The 21,236-nt window shown below is 44.5% G+C and overlaps 1 protein-coding gene across 1 annotated transcript; it reads right to left on the bottom strand.

Annotated features, from left to right (window-relative positions):
- Positions 1-10,260: 10,260 nt before the first annotated feature.
- On the bottom strand, positions 10,261-19,663 carry LOC146717415 (uncharacterized). Its single transcript, XM_085475785.1, has 2 exons — positions 19,285-19,663; positions 10,261-18,832 (listed from the first exon to the last, which is right to left on the bottom strand). Exon 2 carries the CDS (start codon positions 18,751-18,753, stop codon positions 10,756-10,758), a length of 7,998 nt encoding a protein of 2,665 aa, XP_085331911.1. The 5' UTR covers positions 18,754-18,832; positions 19,285-19,663; the 3' UTR covers positions 10,261-10,755.
- Positions 19,664-21,236: the final 1,573 nt, after the last annotated feature.

The raw sequence follows: 21,236 nt of genomic DNA, 5'->3' as shown, positions 1-21,236 counted from the left end.
GTAGGAGGGTATTTTTTCCCCAGAAATACACATGCTATTTAATGTTCTATATAAGGACTTTGATGAGAAAATGATTCTTCTTGAACTGACAGCAAAAAACTTTCCTTGCTATCAGTGTTGATCAGTAGGTGGATGCAAGGGTGTATATGGTTGTGTGTTATTAATACCTCAAAGCTAGTCAGTTGGGGCTGATTCGAGAGGCTTCTTGGGTTTCAGTGTTTCTGAGCTCACAGACAAATGTCCCTACATGGATGGTTTCTTCTCCAACGTGCTAACGACTTGGCTGCCTTGCTGGAGATGCCAGCCTAGTCCTGCAGGGCATGTCATGCAATCTATGCATTGTGCTGCCTGAGTAAGCACACATGCATGCCCACGCATAGGGCAGCAGGAAACTTGTGACTGGGGTGTCATAGGTTTACTATTAATGTGATTTAATTACCAGGTTATTCGAGGGAAATCTATGTGGGATGGATGACAACCAGTGTCAACGGTAGTTCAAATTTACAATTGTTAAACAGGGTGCTGGAGCCCAAATTGTTCCCCTGGGGCTGTTTAGTGGTCAGCTAATCAAATGATTCTGATTCTGAGTCAAATGATAAAATTTGACTCAGAATCAGAAATATATCATCTTTCTGTATATTAAAGTTAATGCTTGTAATGATAATTGTAATGTAAAGGAAAAAAAACACCAAAAAACCTGCATGATGTGTGCACAAAAACTCTTGAGCGGTGACACAGCATGCCTATCTGTCAGCCACTCTCTGACCTTGTCTGTCTGTCTGTCTGCTTTAACACCATCATTGCAGGCAGCGCGCCTGCCTATCTGTCTAGCTGTCTATTTGCAGCTGCAGTCCTGTTTGTGTTTGACAGTTGATGTGCTATTTCATCCGCGCTTTTAGGTGATGTCATTCAGGTGCACTGTGCCAGGGCAGAAAGCTCAGGTGTCCATCAGCTTTTTTCAGACTGGACTGGAGCTTTCTGCTCTGATGCATGTGCAGCAAGTCTGATTTTGTGTTCCTGAGAGGTGAAGACACCTTCCAGGACTTGTAGAGACTTTTTTTTAAAACAATGCAAATGCTAATTGTGAAGATATAAATCATGGACGCTCTTGCCTAATGCATTGTGCAAATTCAGAGGAAAGTCTGTTACCATAAAAGATATTGGATTGCACATTAATGTCACAGATTTAGTTTGATAAAATAAATAGTGAGTAAAAGCAGTAATGCATAAAATCACATTACTGTAGCCTTTAGGAGACAAGACATTCACAGTGTTGCTCTTTCAGTACGAGCTCTGCAAACTACTTTGCGGCCCTCCTGCACATGTGCCTTCATTAATTTCTCCCTTAATTAGGAGATTTATGCATAAATGACTTAAAACATGAAATCATGGAAAGACAAATAAGAATTATGACATTAAATATGCCAACTTGTACCACCCACAATATGGCTTTGCTTAGTCTGGGGAGAATTTTAGGGGCAATGCCTACAACTCCAATGCATTTGTGCATACTAGGTGGCATGTTGTAAGGATGCAGATGTTTAACACTGTGCTGTGGGTCCGATAGCACAGCGTGACCTGTGGCACTGTTGTGGTCAAATTGTGTTTGAGTTTTAAATAGACAAACCCTTAGATTGGACTGTGGTGACTGATGGGCCACACTTTCCCTTCCTTGCTCTCTGGATGTCTGTGCATTTGCACCGCTATGATGGATGCCCATCCCTCAGTAAATATAGCCCTGCCGCAGCTAGTTAGCATGGCTGGCATGTTCCAGGCTGGCGGTCATAAGTTAAATATATATCCAAAATAAATACTTCCAGATTCAATTTTCAACTGTTGTTTAGACTAACTATAGTATAAATGTGAGAGAGAAAAGGGGTAAGAGAACCATTTCGTAACAAAGCAAAGTGCATGGTTTTAGCTTTGGAGCAATAAAAAGCTCTGAAGCCCACAGAGGGTTGCATTTTTTTTAGAGAGCAGTGGAGGAAAACGCTGTGGTTCTGCAGCAGCCTACAGGAGCTGAGCCCAGAGCTGTGGCCACTGTGGTGACGAGTCACTGCAATGGTAACAAGTCATTGCCATGGTTTCCATCCAAACTCCGATTCTGTGTTCGAACGCACTGATACTGTGGAATGGATGCTGTGGGTGGGGAATAGGAGACAGCCAGCCAGCAGAGACCGCAGCAAGTGACGTGAAATGAGAGACTGTGATGTTAGTGTTTCATTCAGGTGCTAAATGTAGATGGAAAACTACACCTGCTTCATGCAGTTGCTTCTTGGTACTGACAGAAGAACAATGGCACATCCCAAAGGTGCCCTCCCGAAGGATCAGATCAAACAGCCAACACTGAACACATTCATCACCATCATCAAATCTGTAAGCTGCCGTCTGCATACACACCACAGAGGTATTCAAAGGGGGAGATTTTTTTGATATGGCTCACAACAGAGTCTTTGAGATCTCTTCAGATGAAGCTTATCACGCTCCCATTGTGACCACACTGGTAGGATGGAATGTCACTGTGTGAGAGTTTCTTTTCTCTCTGCAACAATAGAAGGCCTTCTCTGCTTGTTTCCACCCTGCATGACTCGCTGCGCTACAGTCACTCATACATATCTTGTTTTTTCCTTTCTGCTGTTTTTCTTTTATCTTTCAGACTATTGTGCATTATCACTTATGAAGCAGATTACACGGGAAAGCAAATGATAACAGTGTTAATAAACCGACCTTCCTTAAACCACTTGCCTAATGCTGTGTCGGCCAATCTCATGTTGCTACAAGTGGTGTTGGCATGGAACCTGTGTAGAGGTCCTTTCCATCTGGGACGTTTGGAGACCAGGTGGTGTCTTTGTTCCATTGACTGTTCCTGAGGAGTTTTTGCAATGCTGCAGGGTCCTGAGGTTCGGTAGAGAAAGCTACTGTGGTTGGGGAGTGCTATTAGCAAGCTGGTTTTGACTGGGGCATCCCTCTCAGTGCAATCAATACAAATATAACTATATAATGTTAAATAATATAATATTGTACTCTGAAAGCTTTACTTTATTCTAATTATATTATTCCTAACATGTTTTCTTTTCAATAAAGAACTTGAAACAAAGATGTGTGAGGCATTGTTCTTCACTTCTCAACAGGATAACAGTCTTACATTTGTAACCAGACTGCATTGTGTTAACTCCATCACCTCGTTGCTGAATGTTGCGTTTCATTGCTGCTGTCATATAGTTACTTCTAAATTATGCTTCTGCGGTGAATCTATTTAGAGATTACAATGTAGCCCATGCAAGTGGCTGATGCCTTCGCCAACATTTATACCTGTGTGGGCTGCGTCGATGGCAACATGTAGTTATTTTTCTAGGGAGGTGCATGTCAGGCCATGGTGTAGGTGACGGTGTTGGGTTTCAGAAGGGTTTGTGCTTATGGCCTGTGGCACAGATTTAACACAGAGGTATAACTCTACTGTCACAGGGCCTAAAAATATTTGGAAGGTGCATTGTCTCTCCACATCTGCTGCTTTTAGTGATATTTATTTCTAATTTCAGACTTTTCTGATTTCCAGTGAGTCCTCCCTGACATCACCAGTGGCTGTTGGTCCCTGGCTGTGCCACCCCATTTTAAAAAATCCATGTAACATGCCTGGGCGAAATCAGCTTTTCCAGCACTTTAACAAGATGGTGACCTGTCAGTGTTTTTAATGTTGTGGCTAACTGCTGTGGGCACACTTTATCTCACAGGGCTGCGGTCGTTTCCTGTGTCCCAGCATGGTATTACTATGTGTTTATCCTATCTTGGTTTTGAACATGGACACTGGTAAAAACTACAAATATGTACCGTTTTAAGTTTTTAAAAACACACTGGTTTGGACATCAACTTTCTTTTCATGTATTTGATTTCTTCTTAGACATATGTATTTTTTAAAGCCTAATAAATTCTAAAATTATCACTGGATTTGCACTAAAAACTGACTGCCATCTACACTGTGTGTGGCAGGAAAAGTTTCTGCAGGACCCAGCAGCAGCTTTATTGCTGAACTTGCAAGAATACACAGAACTTAAATACACACAAGTTAATCAAGGAGATGGAATACATTACATAACACAGGTGAGCTAAGTCAGGAGTTAAAAGGGAGTTTTTCTTTCTTACTGTCACCAAATGTTTGGTCAAAGCCGGTTGTGTAATTGATAGGATTGCTATGAATTGGCGCTATATAAATAAAATGTAATTGAATTAAAAACCTTGAAAAATAAAGAGCAAAGGCTTTTTTTACAGCACAAATTTTGACATGTCAAAAGAACGAAGGAGTTTAAAATACCTTTAACAATGACTCTGAGGTATTCAAGTGGCGTAATACACCAACTGTGATGAGAATATGCGCAACAGCAGCATGCTGTAACAATGAGTGAGAAAAAGAAGTGCTAAGAATGTATCATTTTCACCGCTGCTTCTCCTTTTGTTGGAGATCAAAAGCCATGAAACCTATCTATTGTTTGTCACTAAAGCGTCAGGCTGCATTTTCTTTTCAACACTGGGTACACCCACCTGAAGTTGTGTAAAATTTTCCAATACATACCTGCATGTTTGTATGTCCTTTCAGTTATATGCGAAAAATGCAAAGCTGTGCGACACAGAGCTCGTTTATCTGTTATCTCACTGTACCTCCACCCATCAGCTTAGCAGCGTAACACGTGTCTGACCTCATATCCTGATATGACAAGTTTCACATTCAGCCTTATTTGATTCTAGAGAAAATCACTGTTAATCTCAGGAAAACTTATGAAAATATTTTTAAAAAAGCATGCTTTGGATTTTCTTGGCAATCTGCTAATGTGTGGCCCAAATAAAATAAAACACTGGATGGAAAAAAAAAAACATTAGCTGGAACACGATACATAGCACCTCTCTGACACTTACCACGAACAATCTGGGGGCAGTTTGCTTGGCAGTTTATCCAATCAGTGCAGTAAGTTGGATCTCCTGCTGATCCTGTTTACCGCTTATTCTGCTTGTCTTCTCAGTGTTATCATCAGTCCAGATGTAATCTTTATAATTACAAAAAAAAGCTTTGTTGCTCATGTTAAACGTAAACAGTTTTTAAGGTCACATATGTACTTCGTGGGGAAAACTTGAGGGCCTACTTTACACTGCATTCATCCCATTGGAGGGCACTGCTACTTCACTGGCAGTTGTAATTTTGAGCCCTTATTGAGCCCCACTTTTTCTCTTTTACTTCAAAATACCAAAAAAAAAAAAAAGAGGCTACAACATTCGGATGTTTCAGTCAAGCTTCGAAATCATGATTAAAAATCAAACAAATTCATCAAAATACTACTTGATCAATGGTGACGTTTAATCGCTTTATATAATATAAAAACCTTACAAAGCTGGAAGCTAGAAAACCAAAAATAAAACCAAAAATTTTTTAACAGGAAGAGACCTTTGACAGGCTTGTGGCAAACAGCCATCAGCTGCCGCTGGTTATGGAGTGAAGGGAAAATGATGAAGGGAACGGCACAGACAGATGTCAAACAACAAACTACAGGAGACATATGTGCAAATTAAAGCCCGTGGAGAGAAAGTGAGGAGAATGGAGGGGAGACGGAGATCATCACAGGAGATCCCCTCTGCAGTCTGGGCCTAAAGTAGCAATAGAAAGGGTTGGATAACTCGACCCAGCCTTAACTATACCTATTGCTTTATTGGCTTTGATATGTTTATATTTAGTTGCCACTGCAACCTGTTACCTTTCACCTATTTACTCAATGATTATTAAATATGACAAAGAGGGCAAAGTGCAAGTGTTGCGTTCATCTCTTTGCCTTTGTAGGTGCATGGAAAATTTTTTTCTTAACTCTTACGTTTGCTACTCCTGCATATCTCCATCCCAGCGGCTTGATGCCAAAGTGAAATTAACTCTGATAACGATACACAGTTCCCTTTAGTCTATTGTGCTTAACAGTCATGGCAGTGTTTCTGGTTAGTAAGAGGGATTAATAAAACCTGTATATTTGTTTTTAATGACACAGATGGTCCCCATCTGCACATAGGCGCTTTGTTCATTTGCTTTTAGAGGAAATTCATTTGTTGGGCCTTTAGCCATGGATTATAGACTTCCTGTCTTCTCCAAATCCAACTTGGAAATCCTTGCTAGACTATTATGATGACCTTGTTTGAGATTCCTTGCCCATGATGACATACCAGTGGAGCAAAAAGTTCCTAAGTGAGAGCAGTGAAACATAAATATTTCTTTAACTGATGTATTAGTGTTAATGGCTGCAGCTTTAATGTCTGATACTTATATTATTAAATGTCTAATGCCCACAGTCTGCGAGGCCAGGCCACCTTTTTTTGACTCATTCTTTTTACTTCATCCTCAAAGAATCCACTGATCCACTCAGATGACCCCACAGTGAAGGAGTTCCCCCAACATTAATGTTTAGCAGAGCTCTCTGCAGATGGTGTCAGACCACGTGGGATGTCCATCCCCCTGTGTGAAGCTCTAAGGAGCAAATAGCTGAGATGGCATGGTATCAATAAGAATTTAGACATGTCATCAGCCCTGAGTGATTCAGAATGGAGGCAGCAAAGAGCCCATTCCTGCCTATAACTCATGTGCCTCTTGTTCTCACCAAGCACTTAAACACACACACACACACACACACACACACACACACACACACACACACACACACACACACACACACACACACACACACACACACACACACACACATTCACTCAGTGCCTCTTTTCTCATTCCTTCCATTCCTCATTGATCTGCCATCCAGGTCCTTGGAGAAAGAGGAGGGAGAGGACGGGTAAAGTGATCAGGCCATGACATCATCTTCTGGCTACCTCATCCTCAACACTAGATCCTGCAAGTGTGTTTGTGTGTATGTATGCGTATGTGTGTTTCAGCCATGGAGACAAGGATAGACTCATACTTTCAACAACACTTTCCTCTCTAGACATGAGGGGTCCGGGGATTAAAAAGAGAGAGAGAGAGAGACTAGACTAGTCTACAGTAATGATTTCCACTATGAATGAAAACATAGTACTTTTTCTTTTTTGGTCATAGTCCATCATAAGTAGCTGTTGTAGCTCAGTGTAAGCTTGCCCAAATCAGATGCAGCGGTTACTGTACAAGATGACTCAGCCTGCCTCATGAATACGATCACTGAGGCTGTGGCTGAAGCAACCACAGGATGTGACATAAACAGACAGGTAGGGACACCACCTGGTGGAGAGAAGGTGGTCTGTCTGACACGCACAGGCAAGTGGGTGACTTGCAACACCCATCCATTATTAGTTGTGTGGTTGCTAGGCTACTTGGTTAATGCTGGAGGGTGAGGTTTTAAGTGTTTGTCAGCTTCTCGCCCTCCCTTTTCTTATCTTCCCTCATTTTCTCACCGTCAAAGATCACACGTGCTTGCATAGTTGTAACCGCGCCCACTTCCTACAGGAACAGCCTTTTATGGGCATACAGGTAAGACGACCATAGGGATGTGACTTTCCCTCACCTTGTTTCTTGTCCTTTTTCAGGATTAATAAAAACAAAGTTTTTGGTGTCACGCAGCAAGATTCCGCAGAGCAAATGGAAAAATTGGTGTTGTAAGCAGACATCAAAAGGATGAAACATCTTTTGACACGTTGTGGCTTCTCACGGATGAAAGTGTGCGTACGTGAAGCAGGCACATCGCAGCGGTTCACGGTGCTGGGGTTGAGCTTCCTCCAGTAGGTCAGAAATCCGTAAAGGGTTTAATAACAGTAGTCACATATAAAATCATCAGTGGATTTTAAACGTCTTCTCTTTTAATCTAAAAATACTTGATTACCTTACTTGTTCATTTATAACTATGCAAATTATATAAATGACTCATAGTTCTCAGATAAGACTGCCTTCTCTTCTGACACGGGTTAATTCAGGTCAATGCAGTTCCGTTATTTTCAATTTTATTCGTATATCACCAAAGCCTCAGGGGGCTTTATACTGTAAGGAAGAGACCCTACAGAGAAAAACACAACAATCAAACAACCAAGTGTGAGCAAGCACTTGGTGACAGTGGGAAGGAAAAATGTATTTTTAATAGGGAGAAACCTCAGGTAAGGGCAGACATCTGATGCAACTGGATTAGACATTCATTTCTCCTTCTTCATTGATACATTTCACACACACACACAGTCATGGCCAAGAACTGCTCCATTTTATTGTGTCATGACTCAGATATACTATTAGTCACTGTTAATCAATTCTTGGAGGCTGCTGACATCCACTAATATCAGTGACTGCACATTCAGGGGGCACTTTGTGGAAAATGTCAGCACACGGCACAATTTATTCCCAAAGACTTCACGTGTCATCACCTAAACCTCTATCTCTTATCAGGCTGACCAAGCCTCCATGCCACCCACTCTTTTAAACATTCTTCATATTAGGCCCTGCAGAGAGGACTTTTCCAGTGGTCAATCAGTGACCTCCGGTAGGTCTACATCAAAGAGACAATGTAGGTGGTTCTTGGGTGGGGTGAGGATGATGGAACTCCAACAGTTTGTGCGTGTGTGTATGTGTATATCTCTGCATGTGTCGACACACTGTGGGCTACAAAAGTGCCCACAGAACCATAACAATAACAGACACAATGGAAAGAACCCAGAGCACTAATAATGATGTCATGGTGTCTGTTTTGTGTGTACCCACGATTGGAATTCACCTCAGTCAAACACAACGTGGAGGACGTGTCTGGAAAAAGCTGATTAATGTTAAAAGATCATTAACAACCTAAAATATTAGTGAATTTATAAAATGCATTATCACTTTATTAAATGTCCCGACCACTGGCCGTCTCACCGATACCATAAGCGGTCTTGATTTTGCGTAATATTTGATACATTAAAGGTGTTAAGAGAAAATGTGCAGGATCATCCAACAAAAAGAAAAAATGTTGCAAACCTTGGATTTTATGTAACCAAATGTAGGTGGAAGTATTTGTGTTTGTCTGGAAGTCATTTTGTACGAGGCGCGTCCGGAGGTTTACATAGATGAGTGTGTGTTCCCAAGGTGTGTCTTTAATAGTTATCCAGGTTGTGGTAGTGTGGAATCATGGCAATAAACTTAGATGTATGACATTTCAGTGACTAGTTCATAAAAGAGGAAGTCATAAGAATGCAGACTGGCACGTAGTTTATTTGCTGTGAACAGTAAAGATTCGCTGTGCAGCTCTTACTCACGGATTTTGTAGACACTCTCTTTCTGAGTTATACATCTTCAGTGTCTTCCTTAGTGACATCCGTGGGAGGAATTAAGCCAATCTTATTTAAGTCAGTCACCCTCTAGATGTGAATGCACGCAGTCTTAGGATAAACAGGTATTTTTCTCAGTCATTCGAGCATATCTGTAGCTCAAATGATTGAGTGTCTGCAGCTGTCAGAGGGCTAGAGTACCACCTAGACTGACTGTCAGTGTATTTCAGGGCTAGAACAGAGATACAGACAGCCATTCACACTCACATCCACATCTACAGCCAATTTAGAATCACCAGTAAATCTAACATGCATGTGAGAGAAAGCATGGTAGAGAAACACACAAGTAAAGGGAGACTATGCCTCTCTCTGTGGACCCTTTTTTGCTCTGAGGCCACAGTGTTGACCATGTAGCACCAACAGATCATCCAATGAAAGTCTCAGTGTCTCGCCTGGCCCTCTCACAAAAGGTTAGTAGATGTTCACATACCTTCAGGATGTGAGAAAGAGTCTGTAAAGCTGTAGTGGTCTGTGGCGCCCCCCAGTGGTTCCAGTGTGATCTTACAAATTCAGACTGGGTACATTTTTTTGTTTTCTACGACTTACCAAAAATCAGAGTGAGTTAATAATTTGTTTAAAAAATTTACACACTATAAGACCTTCTTAATCCAAATGAACACATTAATGGATCACTATCATATATAAAGGTTTATATAATCTGTTGTATTTTATGAGCTTAAGTGGTGTCCAAAGTTTCTGTGTTTTTTGGATCTCTTTAATTGTTTTTTAGACTATGAACTATCAAAATATATTTTAAATAAGTCTATATTTTTTAATGTTTCATCCTAAAACAAAGCACTTTAAAACGAAGCTACTGATATCAGGAAATAACCTGTGAATCAGATTGCTACGATGCGCGAAATTAAAGGTTGCATGACCAAAGATTTCCAGTATTTTAAAACAGCTTCAAGATAAAGGCTAAAGTATTGCATCAGAACAAAAAATACAAAGAAAGAAAGAAAAGAAAATTTCGTATGAGACATTTTATTGGCATTGATGTGTTGTTTTACAGCCATCGCGTGCACCAACTTAATCAAATTAAGAGAAACACAATCATAAAATAAATATGAGGTTCTTTTAAAACACTATTTCCAAGTTTGTTTTGTTTTTCGAGATATTTGTAGAGAAAATACACACCTCAATTTATCAATAAACTTATGGATTTAAAGTGTCTGCACATTACTAGTGACTTTAGAGTACGACCTGATTATCCTACATACACATTTTTGTTAGTACTTTTAAAGAGCGCCTCAAACACACGGCCTTCTTGTTTGCATTTTGAATACCCAAGAGTCATCTATTTGGCATAGCACATAGTAGCAAATAAAAAATAAAACAACCAAAGACTTGCTGTCTTCAGTTGCAATGTGAAAACATTACAGGCTAACATTGGACACTCCATTTATACATTGTGTATTTTAAACCTAACAGGCTCCAGGAAGTCGGCCTCTACCCTCTATTTCAGGACCTTTTCCCCCCTGTTGGGGGTAAGTTGGGGGGATGTTTGTGGTAATAGTCTGGTGGGGTGGGATTGGGGCTTGTATTCATCCCTGTAGGGACATAATACATGCTCTCCAGGTAGCTGTGGTCCACTGAGGGATGATTCTGAGGCTCGGGCTTTGAACCCTGACCAGAGGGATTTCTGTAGCCGACCCCGGAACCGCTTGGGTGCATTGTTGCTGCAGCTGATGCTTCGGGGTACCGGGGTGGCTGGGGCTGGGCTGGGGGAGCAGGAGCTGCATAGGGCATGTACTGTGGAGCAGGGGCGTACATGCTGGGGTTAGGGAGGGGTGGGTAGGGGGCTGCGGAGGGCGGATACAGGCCTGAATGTGATATTGTTTGCTGTGGGATGAGCACTTCCACATATTGGCCAGTCTCTGGGTCAAACAGCATCTTCCTCAGAGGCTGAACAGGCACCTCAATATAAAAGTACTTCCCTGTTTCAGGATCCAGGAGCACTCTGCGAGGCGTCTGCCCATAGCTGCTTTCTGAGTACAAACTGGAGCTGTCACCCCCGTATTCAGAGCCATAGGAAGGCCCTGCCATGCTTTGAGTGCCACATAGAAACTGAGGATCCATAGAGGGAAGGCCAGGGGAGTGGTTGTGGCTGGGATCGCTGTAAGGAGCCCCAGTTATCAGCCCCGGTGGCTGCTGGTGGGGGGATCTGTGCACAGGAGGCCGTCGAGGGTCAATGTGCTGGGGTGGGGGCAACGAGCGGTCCACAGAGCAGGCCTGCATGAGTGAGGGGTGAGGAGCGCAGGGAGCAGGCTGGTGGAGAGGCTGGTATATTGTTGGCTGCTGGCTTGGACCAAAATGGTTTGATTTGGGAGAGCCTGGCTGGTAGCTCATTGGCTGAGCATCGGGTCTGCACTGGTGGGGCCGAAGAGGAGGCTGTGCCACTGCGTATGGTAGAGCCTGGCCCGGAGAATGCGTGGGGGCCGGTGGGGTGAGGTTATGGGGACTTCGGTGATGGTGAGGAGGGTGGAGACCAATGTGAGTGGGGCAACCAGCTGTGCAGGGGCAGGCAGGAGGACGGGAGGAGGGTTGAAAGCGATTTGATCTCAAGGGTGTCAAATCCGGGAGCGTCAGTGGACTGAAGCTCTCTCGTTCATCATAGCTTGGAGGGTCATCAGAGGCATAAAAATGCAGGTCGTCGGTCCTCTGTGAGCGCTCACTGGAGAGAGATCTGTGGCATGGCTGGTGCGTATATCTTGGCAGTTGTGTTGTGGAAACAGCAGTGGGCTGTGTTGTATTGTTTGAAGTCAGTGGCACAGTTTGTTGTTGATGAAGGTTTGCTGCCCTGGGATACTGCAGCTGGCTGTCGCGATCCATAACAGCCGGCTGGCTTGGCTGGCTTGGCTTGCTGACTCCTGCTGAGGCGGGTGCGGTAGTTTGGCTTGCAATCGGGTCAGAAACCGAACCTGCAGCTGAGGTTACACTTGAGCTGGTGGTTGATGTTGGAACTGAGGTTAAAGCTTTTTGTGCACATCTGGCAGTCTGAGGAGAGGCAGCTGGTTGCTGCATCTGCCCTCTGTCACAAGTAGCCTCTGAGTCTGGAGGTTCTGCTGACTGGTTTGAGAGACTGGAGCTGGCAGTTGAAGTTGTTTTGCTGGGTGGAGGTTTGAGGCTGGACACCGCTGACACGGCTAGTTTTCTTGAATAATTAGATGTTGCTGTGGAGTCAGTGGAAATCTTCCTGTAGATTGTTGGCGAGCTCACTACAATCGTCTGAGTCCTCTCGTCACTTTGTGACTTTGCAGTCGATGTTGCTGCCGACGATCTATGTGCTTCATTTGATGTCACACCAAAATCTGCAGGTTTAAATTTGCAGTTCGGCTTTGGAGGCACGACTGGCTTTTGGGAATTTTTAGCTATGGATTTAACTTCAATGATTTGAGGCCTGCTGTTTCCACTAGAGTTTCCAGTAGAGCTTCCAGTAGAGCTTGTGGGAATGTCTTTTTTCTGTGGTTCTTTAGACATTGATTTCACCTGAATCGGCTGTGGTTTGAATCTCCTTATTGCAGGTGACCGCGGGGGGAAAGTGGGATCTAATCTCTTCACAGCTTCAAAATCTGACACGTCCCTCTGCTTGGTAGGGAGTGGGTCTTGTTCCTGAGAAAAACTCCTTAGTTTTGCAGTGTCTTTTTCTGCAGGATTTATGCTACCTCCCTCGTCTTCCCTGGTTTTTGTGGTTGCATCTGTGCTGTCAGACACTGCTGAGGGGACGGAAGTGGTAGATGAGGAGGAGAATGTCCTCTCTCTATGAGACTCATTCCAACCTCCGTCAGAAGGAGCAACGGTCTGAAGGGGGATCTCCAGAGAGTTCACATGCTTGCGGGGAACTCCTTTAACTCCAGATACATTCTGGCTGTCACCCACAACTGCTCCAATGTCAGCTTGGTAGCCTTTCTCCTTTAATAACATGGACACAGAGTGGCCACTAGTAGCAGGGGCACTACCAGGGGTAGTGGGCTTAGGTGAAATTGAAGCAGGCCTTGCTAGGATTGGGGTTTGGATCTCCATCTCCTGGGCGGGAGATGCAGATGTCCTGGTCTTGCTCGGTCCTTCCCTGATTAACACTACAGCAGTGGACACCTCTCTTTCCTTACTGGGCATTTTAGGGAGGTTTCCAAGCATGTGATGCTTCCTGTCTGTTCTTACAGCAGCAGGTTTATCCTCACTGTCTGGAACTTTGTGGATTTCTGGCAGCGTCTCTCGTGGTTCTGCTGTAATGTTTACACCAGGCTCACATGGTCTGGATATTTCAGTATCTGACGCTGTGTTGTTTGGTGCATTCAAAGACTGCAATTCTCTGCTCACATCGGTGATGGGCTTTGAAAAAACCTGGGATTTGTCACCTAGGTTCTCTGAGTCTTTTTTGACACGCGATGTTTTATTCTTGTCTTCTTTCAAGCAAACAGCTTTGTATTCTATTTGGATTGGCTGTGGACCAGACAGAGGCTTTCCTTTGCTGTGAGGTGGTGGAGATGGGGTTAACATTTTTGAGTCTTTTGCCTCCTCCTTCTCTTCCTCCGTCCTCTCCGCCATGAACTCCTCTGCTCTTTCCTCCCTCCTCTCCTCCCTCCTTATCCCTTGTCTTAAATCCATCTCCTCTGCTGCTATGGCCTCTTCTTTATGTTTTTCATCAGCAGTTTCTACACTTTCTTCAGCACTAGATGCTTTAAAGGACAGATTATAAGTATTCTTCACGAGCCGCCTCACATCTCTAACTTTGTGAAGCGGGCCTTTTGCTTTATTGTTCTCGTCTCCGTCTTCTTCTTCTGTTTTCTCATCCATGTTTTGTCTAAAAAATATATCTGGTGAAGTACTCTCAGATTTGCTTTCTGCTTCAGGTGTAAGACACACATTTAAAGAGGCTTTCTTTTTCCCCACAGCTTTCAGTTTGATCTCTTGCGTTTTAGACATGAAGGCGCCGTTGTCACCCTGTTGCAACTGTTTCGGTTCCTCCCGGCTTTCACACACGCCCCCTCTCATTGTTGGTCTGAACTGTGCGCTGTGGGCTGCATCGGCAGAAGGAGTTTCTGTGGCATTTGCTGAGTCGTCACCCTCCCTTTTGTATGTTTTGCTGTAGTCTGCTTGTTGTTCTCCACTTCTGCGCTGCTTACTATCGAATGGCACCTTCAGTTCTGATCGCATTTCAGATCGCGACAGCACTGCATTCCTGCTTTGAGAATCGGCCTCTTCACTGTCAGTAAGGGAAAAGGTAACACTCCTGCAGCTGCTGGATGAGCTCGGCCTGTTACTAGGTCTCACACCAAAGCTTCTGGGTGGTTTAGCTTCATCCTTGGCGCTTGGTTCCCCTCTCATGGGAATACTCTCCGATGAAAGGCTATAATCCGATTGAAAACTGGAACTTAGGTCATGTATGTCTGGTCTTGGTGATTCTTTAAGTGGTGCCACTTGACTCTCAGCTGGTGGACTGCTCTTCTCAAATGTGGGGCTCAATCCTTCGCCTGCTTGTTCATCAGGTTGTTTATCAGCACTTTGCATCTTTTTGGACAACACATTCTTGATCAGGCAAGAAGCCATCTGAGTTTTCGTGCATGTTTCATCCATAGAAGCAGATTTCTGGAGTTGGGATTTTCTGACATTGGGAAGATGGGGCTCAGGGCTGTGGTCAGAGGGGTAGTGCTCGTGCATTGCTGCTGGTGTACTCTGTTGCCTCACAAACGTCCCTCTCGATTGACTTGCCTGGGAGTAGCTTTCCACCATGCTTGCTAGCCCAGGACTGCTATTTCCACTGCTTCCGTCTTGCTTCCCATCAGCATCATTCCTCTTTTTCAGCTGGATCTGTCTCTTTGGGACTCCTCTCCTCAGCTTCCTGGAGTCCTCCCTTTCCACAGCCACATCTACGCATTCAAAGCTGCCCAGTTCATAGCGCCTAGATGGATCTAAGCCATCTGAGAAGTATGCAGATGGTTGCTGGGAGGAGAGTTCATCATGGTCCAACTTTGGCACAGAACCTCTGAAGTCAGCATAGGCTTGCCAGGCAGTGCCGATCCCTGCCGGGCTCTCCTGGGTAGATGGCTGGGAGATGTTTGCGGATGAGTGGTGGCTTGAGTTGTACATGTCAAGGTAATCTATATCAGGGCTTGACAGGCTGCGGAAAGCCACATCTGTAAACCACTTCACCTCATCGTCTGCCTCATCAAGTTCACTCCCCATGCTGGAGCTGGAACTTCGGCCGGGCCTGTATGAGGCCGCATGTCCGGGAGCACTGCTCTTTGTTCGGGGTGCAGGAGGTTGAGGTCGTCTGCTGGCAGCACAACCCCTGGTGGCTTGTTGTGAAGCGAGTCTATGAACACTCTGTTGTTGCTGTAGCTGTCTTGTGGCAGACGAGCTCTCCGAATAGGAATGCGCTGTTGGCAACCCTTGTTGGGTCTCTCTGCTTGTGGGAGCTGCACCGCGACTCGCAGGTCCTTTTCTATTCCTGGCACTGAATGACAGCTCAACCTGTTCCCCTCTGTAACTGGTGTCCCCCTGCGACCCCTCCTCTTCCGTTTCAGGAACCTGCTCCTCCCTCTTCCTATTTCTTTCCATCTCCCTATCCTTTTGCCTCTCTCTGCCTCTCTGCCTCTCCTGCTCCAGTGGCATTCCCCTTTCCATTCCCAATTGCCTTCCTGGGCTGACCCAGTGGGCCTGGCTATTATTGTCGGGGCTTTCCCTATTTGTCACCGCCTTCTTTAAATTGCCTCTAGGTGAGGATGCGCCAACATGAGTGGGACTGCGGCTTCTGTTCTGCCACTGTCTGTATGGTTTCTCAGGAGCGATGATGTGGACAGGTGTAAACCTGGTGAGTGGCGGAGAGGGGGTCCGCCTTCTGTTTGCATGATGGGACATGTCCTCTGTGAACCTCTCTCTGTTTTCAGGCCTAACTTTGGTTAACAGCTGTCCTCCTGAGGTCTCAGATGTAGATTTTAAAGAGCTGCTACTGTCAGAAGTTGGGGAATGAGCAGCAAACAGAGGCTGCGCAGGTGAATTTGATTTAACCCCGTGAACAGGTGAGAGGTTTGGACTTCTCTTCTTGGGAACTAGAAGATTAGGAGAAGGACAGTTGATTTCAGAAGGGAGATTATTATCAGTGTCTTCTCTCTGAAAAAAGAGGGGATGAATATCTGTTTTTTCCTGAGGGGAAGAAGCTGCGCCTGATTTATCCTTTATATTTACTTCCTCTGGTGTTTCTTCTCTCTCTTCCCTTTGCAGTTTTAGAGGGCAATCTAACTTTCCCTCTGGTAAAATAGGTAAAGGAGGTAAAGGCAGAGGAGCTGGTGAACTGCCTTTGATTTCAGCAACCAAAGGTGGAGATTTGTCCCTTGTTACTGTCTCAAATGAGGGTGGCACACTCTCTTTTCTCAAATATGTGGGAGACTGTGTTTCTGCGATAACTGCTGAAGAAGAGTCCCTATCACTCAAAAGGGTATTTAATCCAAGGGGAGGGTTGCAGTCTGCAGAGAGGGTTGCTGGTGATAGCTGACACCTGTGCGGAGAGGCAGCAGGTGATGGATCTCTACTTTTGTGCTGAGGTGAAGGACTTTGAAATCTTGGTTCAGGTGAGGGAGTTTGATGATTTGGCTGAGGTGAAGGTGTTTGGTGCTTGGGATGATGTAGCAGAGTTTTTTCAGTCTCTGGGGCAGAGCTTGTGAAGCAGCCAATGGACTCTGCTATATCGTCTCTGCTTGTGGTGAGGCTCCTTTCTTCAGAGGGGATGGGTGTATTATCTGGCTCTGGGACGGGGAGATGAGAGAGTTCAGGAAATGGGGGACTGCTCCTGTCCTCGGGTTGAACAACAGAGTAAGAAATTCCTGTGATGTGAGGGGAGGAAGTGAGGCTTCTTGATGGGGATGTGTCGAAGAGAGGCTCCAGCAGAGGAGAAGCTGATACAGGTTGCTCTTTCCTGCCAACCTCAGGAGAGGATGCTGTAATCCTGATTTCAGGTGAGGGAGAAGTATATCTGTGCTCGATGGGAGAGCAGCTGTCTCTAAAAGCAGGTGAGGGAGATAAACTATAACTTACCACAGGGGAAGTCGCCTGTCTTATTTCTGGTGAGCGTTCAGGAGAGGGAGTTGTTGACCCAGGTCTGGTCAGAGAGGCAGCGCTGAGCAAGCCAGGTGAGGGAGCTGTGTTTCTGAAATCAGGTGAGACCGAACCCTCCACAAGTTCAGGGGATGATGCTTTTGAAATGACAGGTGAGGGAGGGGTGTATCGTGGGCCAGGAGTGGAAACAGAACTGCCTGCTTCCACTGATAACCTTTGGCTTTCAGGAGTAGCTGCTGTTTCTCTTTCTGCAGTAGAGGGACCTGATGTGCGGGGAGAATCTTTTATCTCAGGCGTAGAGCCTCTGCTGAAGAGATCAGGTAAAGAGATCCTCCCTCTTAGGTCAGGGAAAGGAGATGAAGCCTGAGTGTCAGAGGAGGAGGACCTATGACTAAGCTCAGGGGAGTCCGGTGTTTCTCTTAAATTAGATAATAAATCTGTGGGTGAAGGTGAAGGGGATAAATGAGAGGTTCTTAATTCAAAGGCTGATTCTGTAAAATCCTGAGAAAAGTCTTTGGATGGGAGCTCAGCTGGACTGCTGTTTTGATTTAAGTTAGCAGCTTTTGGCTCAGGTGTGTCTTGTGCTACTCCAAACTCAGGTAAAAAATGAGGGTTCACCGATTCACAGCACGACTGGCTGATACAGTTTCTGGGTTCAAGAGAGGGACTTGGAGTTAGAGACTGATGTGACGGGCTGCTGTTGCTGTCTTTGAATGAAGGAGTTGTTCTTATTGGTTCAGGTTCTGAAAGCGTTTGTTTTGGATCAGGTGAGGACGATGAAGGCCTTTTTTCAGCTGAGGAGGAGGACAAAGATGATAGTCTTCTCTCTGGACTGAAGATACAGGGGCTGTTATGTTCAGGAGAAGGTGTCCTCTCACCAGTGCTGGGATTTTGGAAAGAAGGGCTTGCTGTGCTAAGCTGAGGTGCTGGTGATTGCCTTCTTGGTTGTGAATTTGCGCTGCTGTCCTCAGAAACTTCTGGATGACTAGAGCTCAGCCCTTTGGCCTCCAGAAGCCTCTGCAGTGGAGGACTGTAAAGCTTGTCTCTCGAATCTTCAAAGCCTTCCTCGCCTTCACTGGAGCCCTGTGCCGTGTGGTAAGAGCCAGAGGAATCGTTCAGCTCGTCCAACAGAGGTGACGCAGCAGCCGTCCCATCCACCTCCCTCTGGGAAGGGACAAAGGGCCCTACAGCGGGGCTGCTTGAGAGAGACGCCGACTCACAGTCGTCTCCGAAAATGTCACACAGGCAAGTGGTCTCGGAGATGGCGCTGCGCTGAGAAGGGATGTTGATAATGTCGAATATTTCAACGTGGTTGGGGGTGCCGTCACGATGGCAAAGGGAAAAGGTGCGGGGGGCACTACGCAGGAAGGAGTAGCTGTCCCCCTGGAGAGTCCAGCTGTCCATTGCTAGTCCACAAGCTCCAAATTCTCACTGTGGCCAGTCCAGTCTGCTCCTCTTGCCTGTTCTGGGCTCCGTTCCTGGACTAGAAATAAGATACAGTCATCTGCACATTGTGTAGCTCATTCATTTGTAGCACCAGTAATAGCTGATAAAAATCTGTGAGAGGCAAAAGTATAGAAATTACAAATGTAGAACCTAGAATTGGATTGATTCCTTTTACTTAACTTCCCTAGAGTGAAATTATCTTTCGGTGCCCTAATGTTCTAATAATAACTCCATCTACAATACCTTTGTTATGTAACTTGTAATTAAACCAATACAGCAAGCTATATGAACATTTATTTTGACTCCAGATCTTTTTGTGCTACAGACTCAAAATCTCACAAGAAGAGATTTTGAATCTCACAAAGAGATTATCCTAGATACATAGAGTAACAATATTTAAATTAACTTTCACCAACACATATCCCTTATCCAAACTTTAGAAAAAGCCCTCTCCTTGTGCAAGTAGACAGAGAAAGGCTGATACTCTACCTTTAGCCACTGATGAAGACTTCCCAGGGACATTGAATTCTTCTTTGTTTGTGGTATCCGTCCCAAATCGGACAAACTACCCGTTCAATCCACAAAACACCCCAAGCTGACAAAACCTCTCTTCATAAGCTGAATCCAGGACTGAGAAGATCCGTCCAGCTCTGTCTGCCGGTGGCCCACTGACAGCACAGTGTCAGAGGCACTGCCATGTATCAGACTTGAATAGAAAAAGCAAAGAGGGGCATCTAACTCAGACATATTACATCTCCTGGACTGTATTTCTGCTCCTCCCTTCTGCACTGGCAACAGGGAAAGTGCTTACTGTATCTAATGTGGATCTCTTTTCTTTTGCAGACTGGGGTTTGGTTGGGCACAGACTTTCCTGTGTGAGCTGGGATGGGGTGCGGCACAGGGGTGGGTGGGTGTATAGTTAGCAGCAGGTGCTGATCCAGCCAGGACGGATGAGTGCGCCTGGAATCTGACACTTATAGCCAGCTCAGTCACAGGGCTCCTCTATATATAGACCAATACTATCGGGGCCAGATAGGCATAGTCATTTCACTGTGTGCTGGAGGAGAAAAAAAAGGGAAAAGTGGAATTTGAAGTACAGCACACACATTGTCCAGGTGTTAAATACATGCAACTTAACTTGCACCTTTGCTTATCTGTGTGTATCTGGGGAAAAGGTCAAAGTTTAGCACAGATTATCCAGTTTTGGTAATAACTCACATGCAGACCTCTGCTGAATTGCATTTTTGCGGCATGCAACAATTAAAGGTCTTAAACTTTCTACATCCTGCTGTTTTCCCCTAATAATATTGTTAAATATTAAGAGCCATGGTCTTTGTAGCCTATGAACATCCTTAGCTTTAATTAAACATTCATGAGTGCCCATCAATTAAATGCATGTAAAGTGTTAAGCCAAACCTACCAAACAAAAAGGGTCATGTCATTTTACTGTTCTTATTACTGTTGCTACAACTGTATTGCCCAATGAGTCTCAGGTTGCCTAAACATGTTGGTTGGTAGTGAGTGTGGATAAGCCCTCTGTCCCATACCTAATACCTCATAAGATTATCATTCAATCTCAGTCATTAAGTCATCCGTAGGAAGTGGAAAATGTTTGAGCACACAGGACTGTGATTATGTTTGTACAGTGGAACGTTAATGACAGGTTTTGTGTATGGTATTGTAATTTCCACTAAGCCTATTCTATTGTATTAAGCGACACACATTGCTAAATTAAATTTTATGGTTGACTGTGGAATTTGGAGTCACTGACCTCTGTGGAGCTGTTTACTGTGGCTCTAATCACAAAATATAAATACAGATATATGCTTTTTTTCCAACAGTCATTGCGAAGATATCATGTGATTTTATGTGCAATGGGTTGCTGTAAAAAACAAACAAAACAAAACTGGGAATATCACTAGGGAAATGTGTAAAATATGGCTGTTCAGACCCATAAAGTATAAACCGCTGGACAGAAATGCATGCATACTTGCATCAATGCGTAAGGGTGCACTGGGTGTGAGATAAAGGGTAAAGGAGGGCTGATAAATTTGAACCTCTGTGGTTATGGCAGTGCAGCAGACTGGAGGAGGACTCAGAGGGAAAGAATGATGAGCACCTTGGCAATGGGGAGCTTTGGTCTACATCACTGATAGATTAGTCACGCCACACTGCTCAAGTCCAAAGACCTCACCCACCCTTGCCCTCATAAGTTGGGCATGAACAATAAGCTCCAGTTGTGCTCAGATGTTTACAGGCATTCATCACGGGCATGGATGTCGTGGGAATTTGGGTTTTTTAAAGATTTCTTTGAACTGTTCTTTTTCCAGGTTGGAATGATTGTACAAATTGCATCTTTAATGGCTTAAAAAACATGAATTTAGTGCACCAGTTTGAATATATTTTGGATTTCCTCTCATTTGCATGGGGTCAAAGCATAC

The sequence above is a fragment of the Copadichromis virginalis genome, linkage group LG2 (assembly GCF_057382275.1).
Source record: "Copadichromis virginalis isolate Kocher_CV1m ecotype Utaka linkage group LG2, C_Virginalis_male_GT1.1, whole genome shotgun sequence".
Taxonomy (NCBI): Eukaryota; Metazoa; Chordata; class Actinopteri; order Cichliformes; family Cichlidae; genus Copadichromis; species Copadichromis virginalis.
The sequence above is the reverse complement of the archived record's forward strand: the minus strand, read 5'-3'. Positions and strand labels throughout refer to the sequence as shown.

Excerpts from the sequence above, each read along its gene's own strand:
- LOC146717415 (XM_085475785.1), bottom strand. The coding sequence starts at position 18,753 with ATGGACAGCTGGACTCTCCAGGGGGACAGCTACTCCTTCCTGCGTAGT.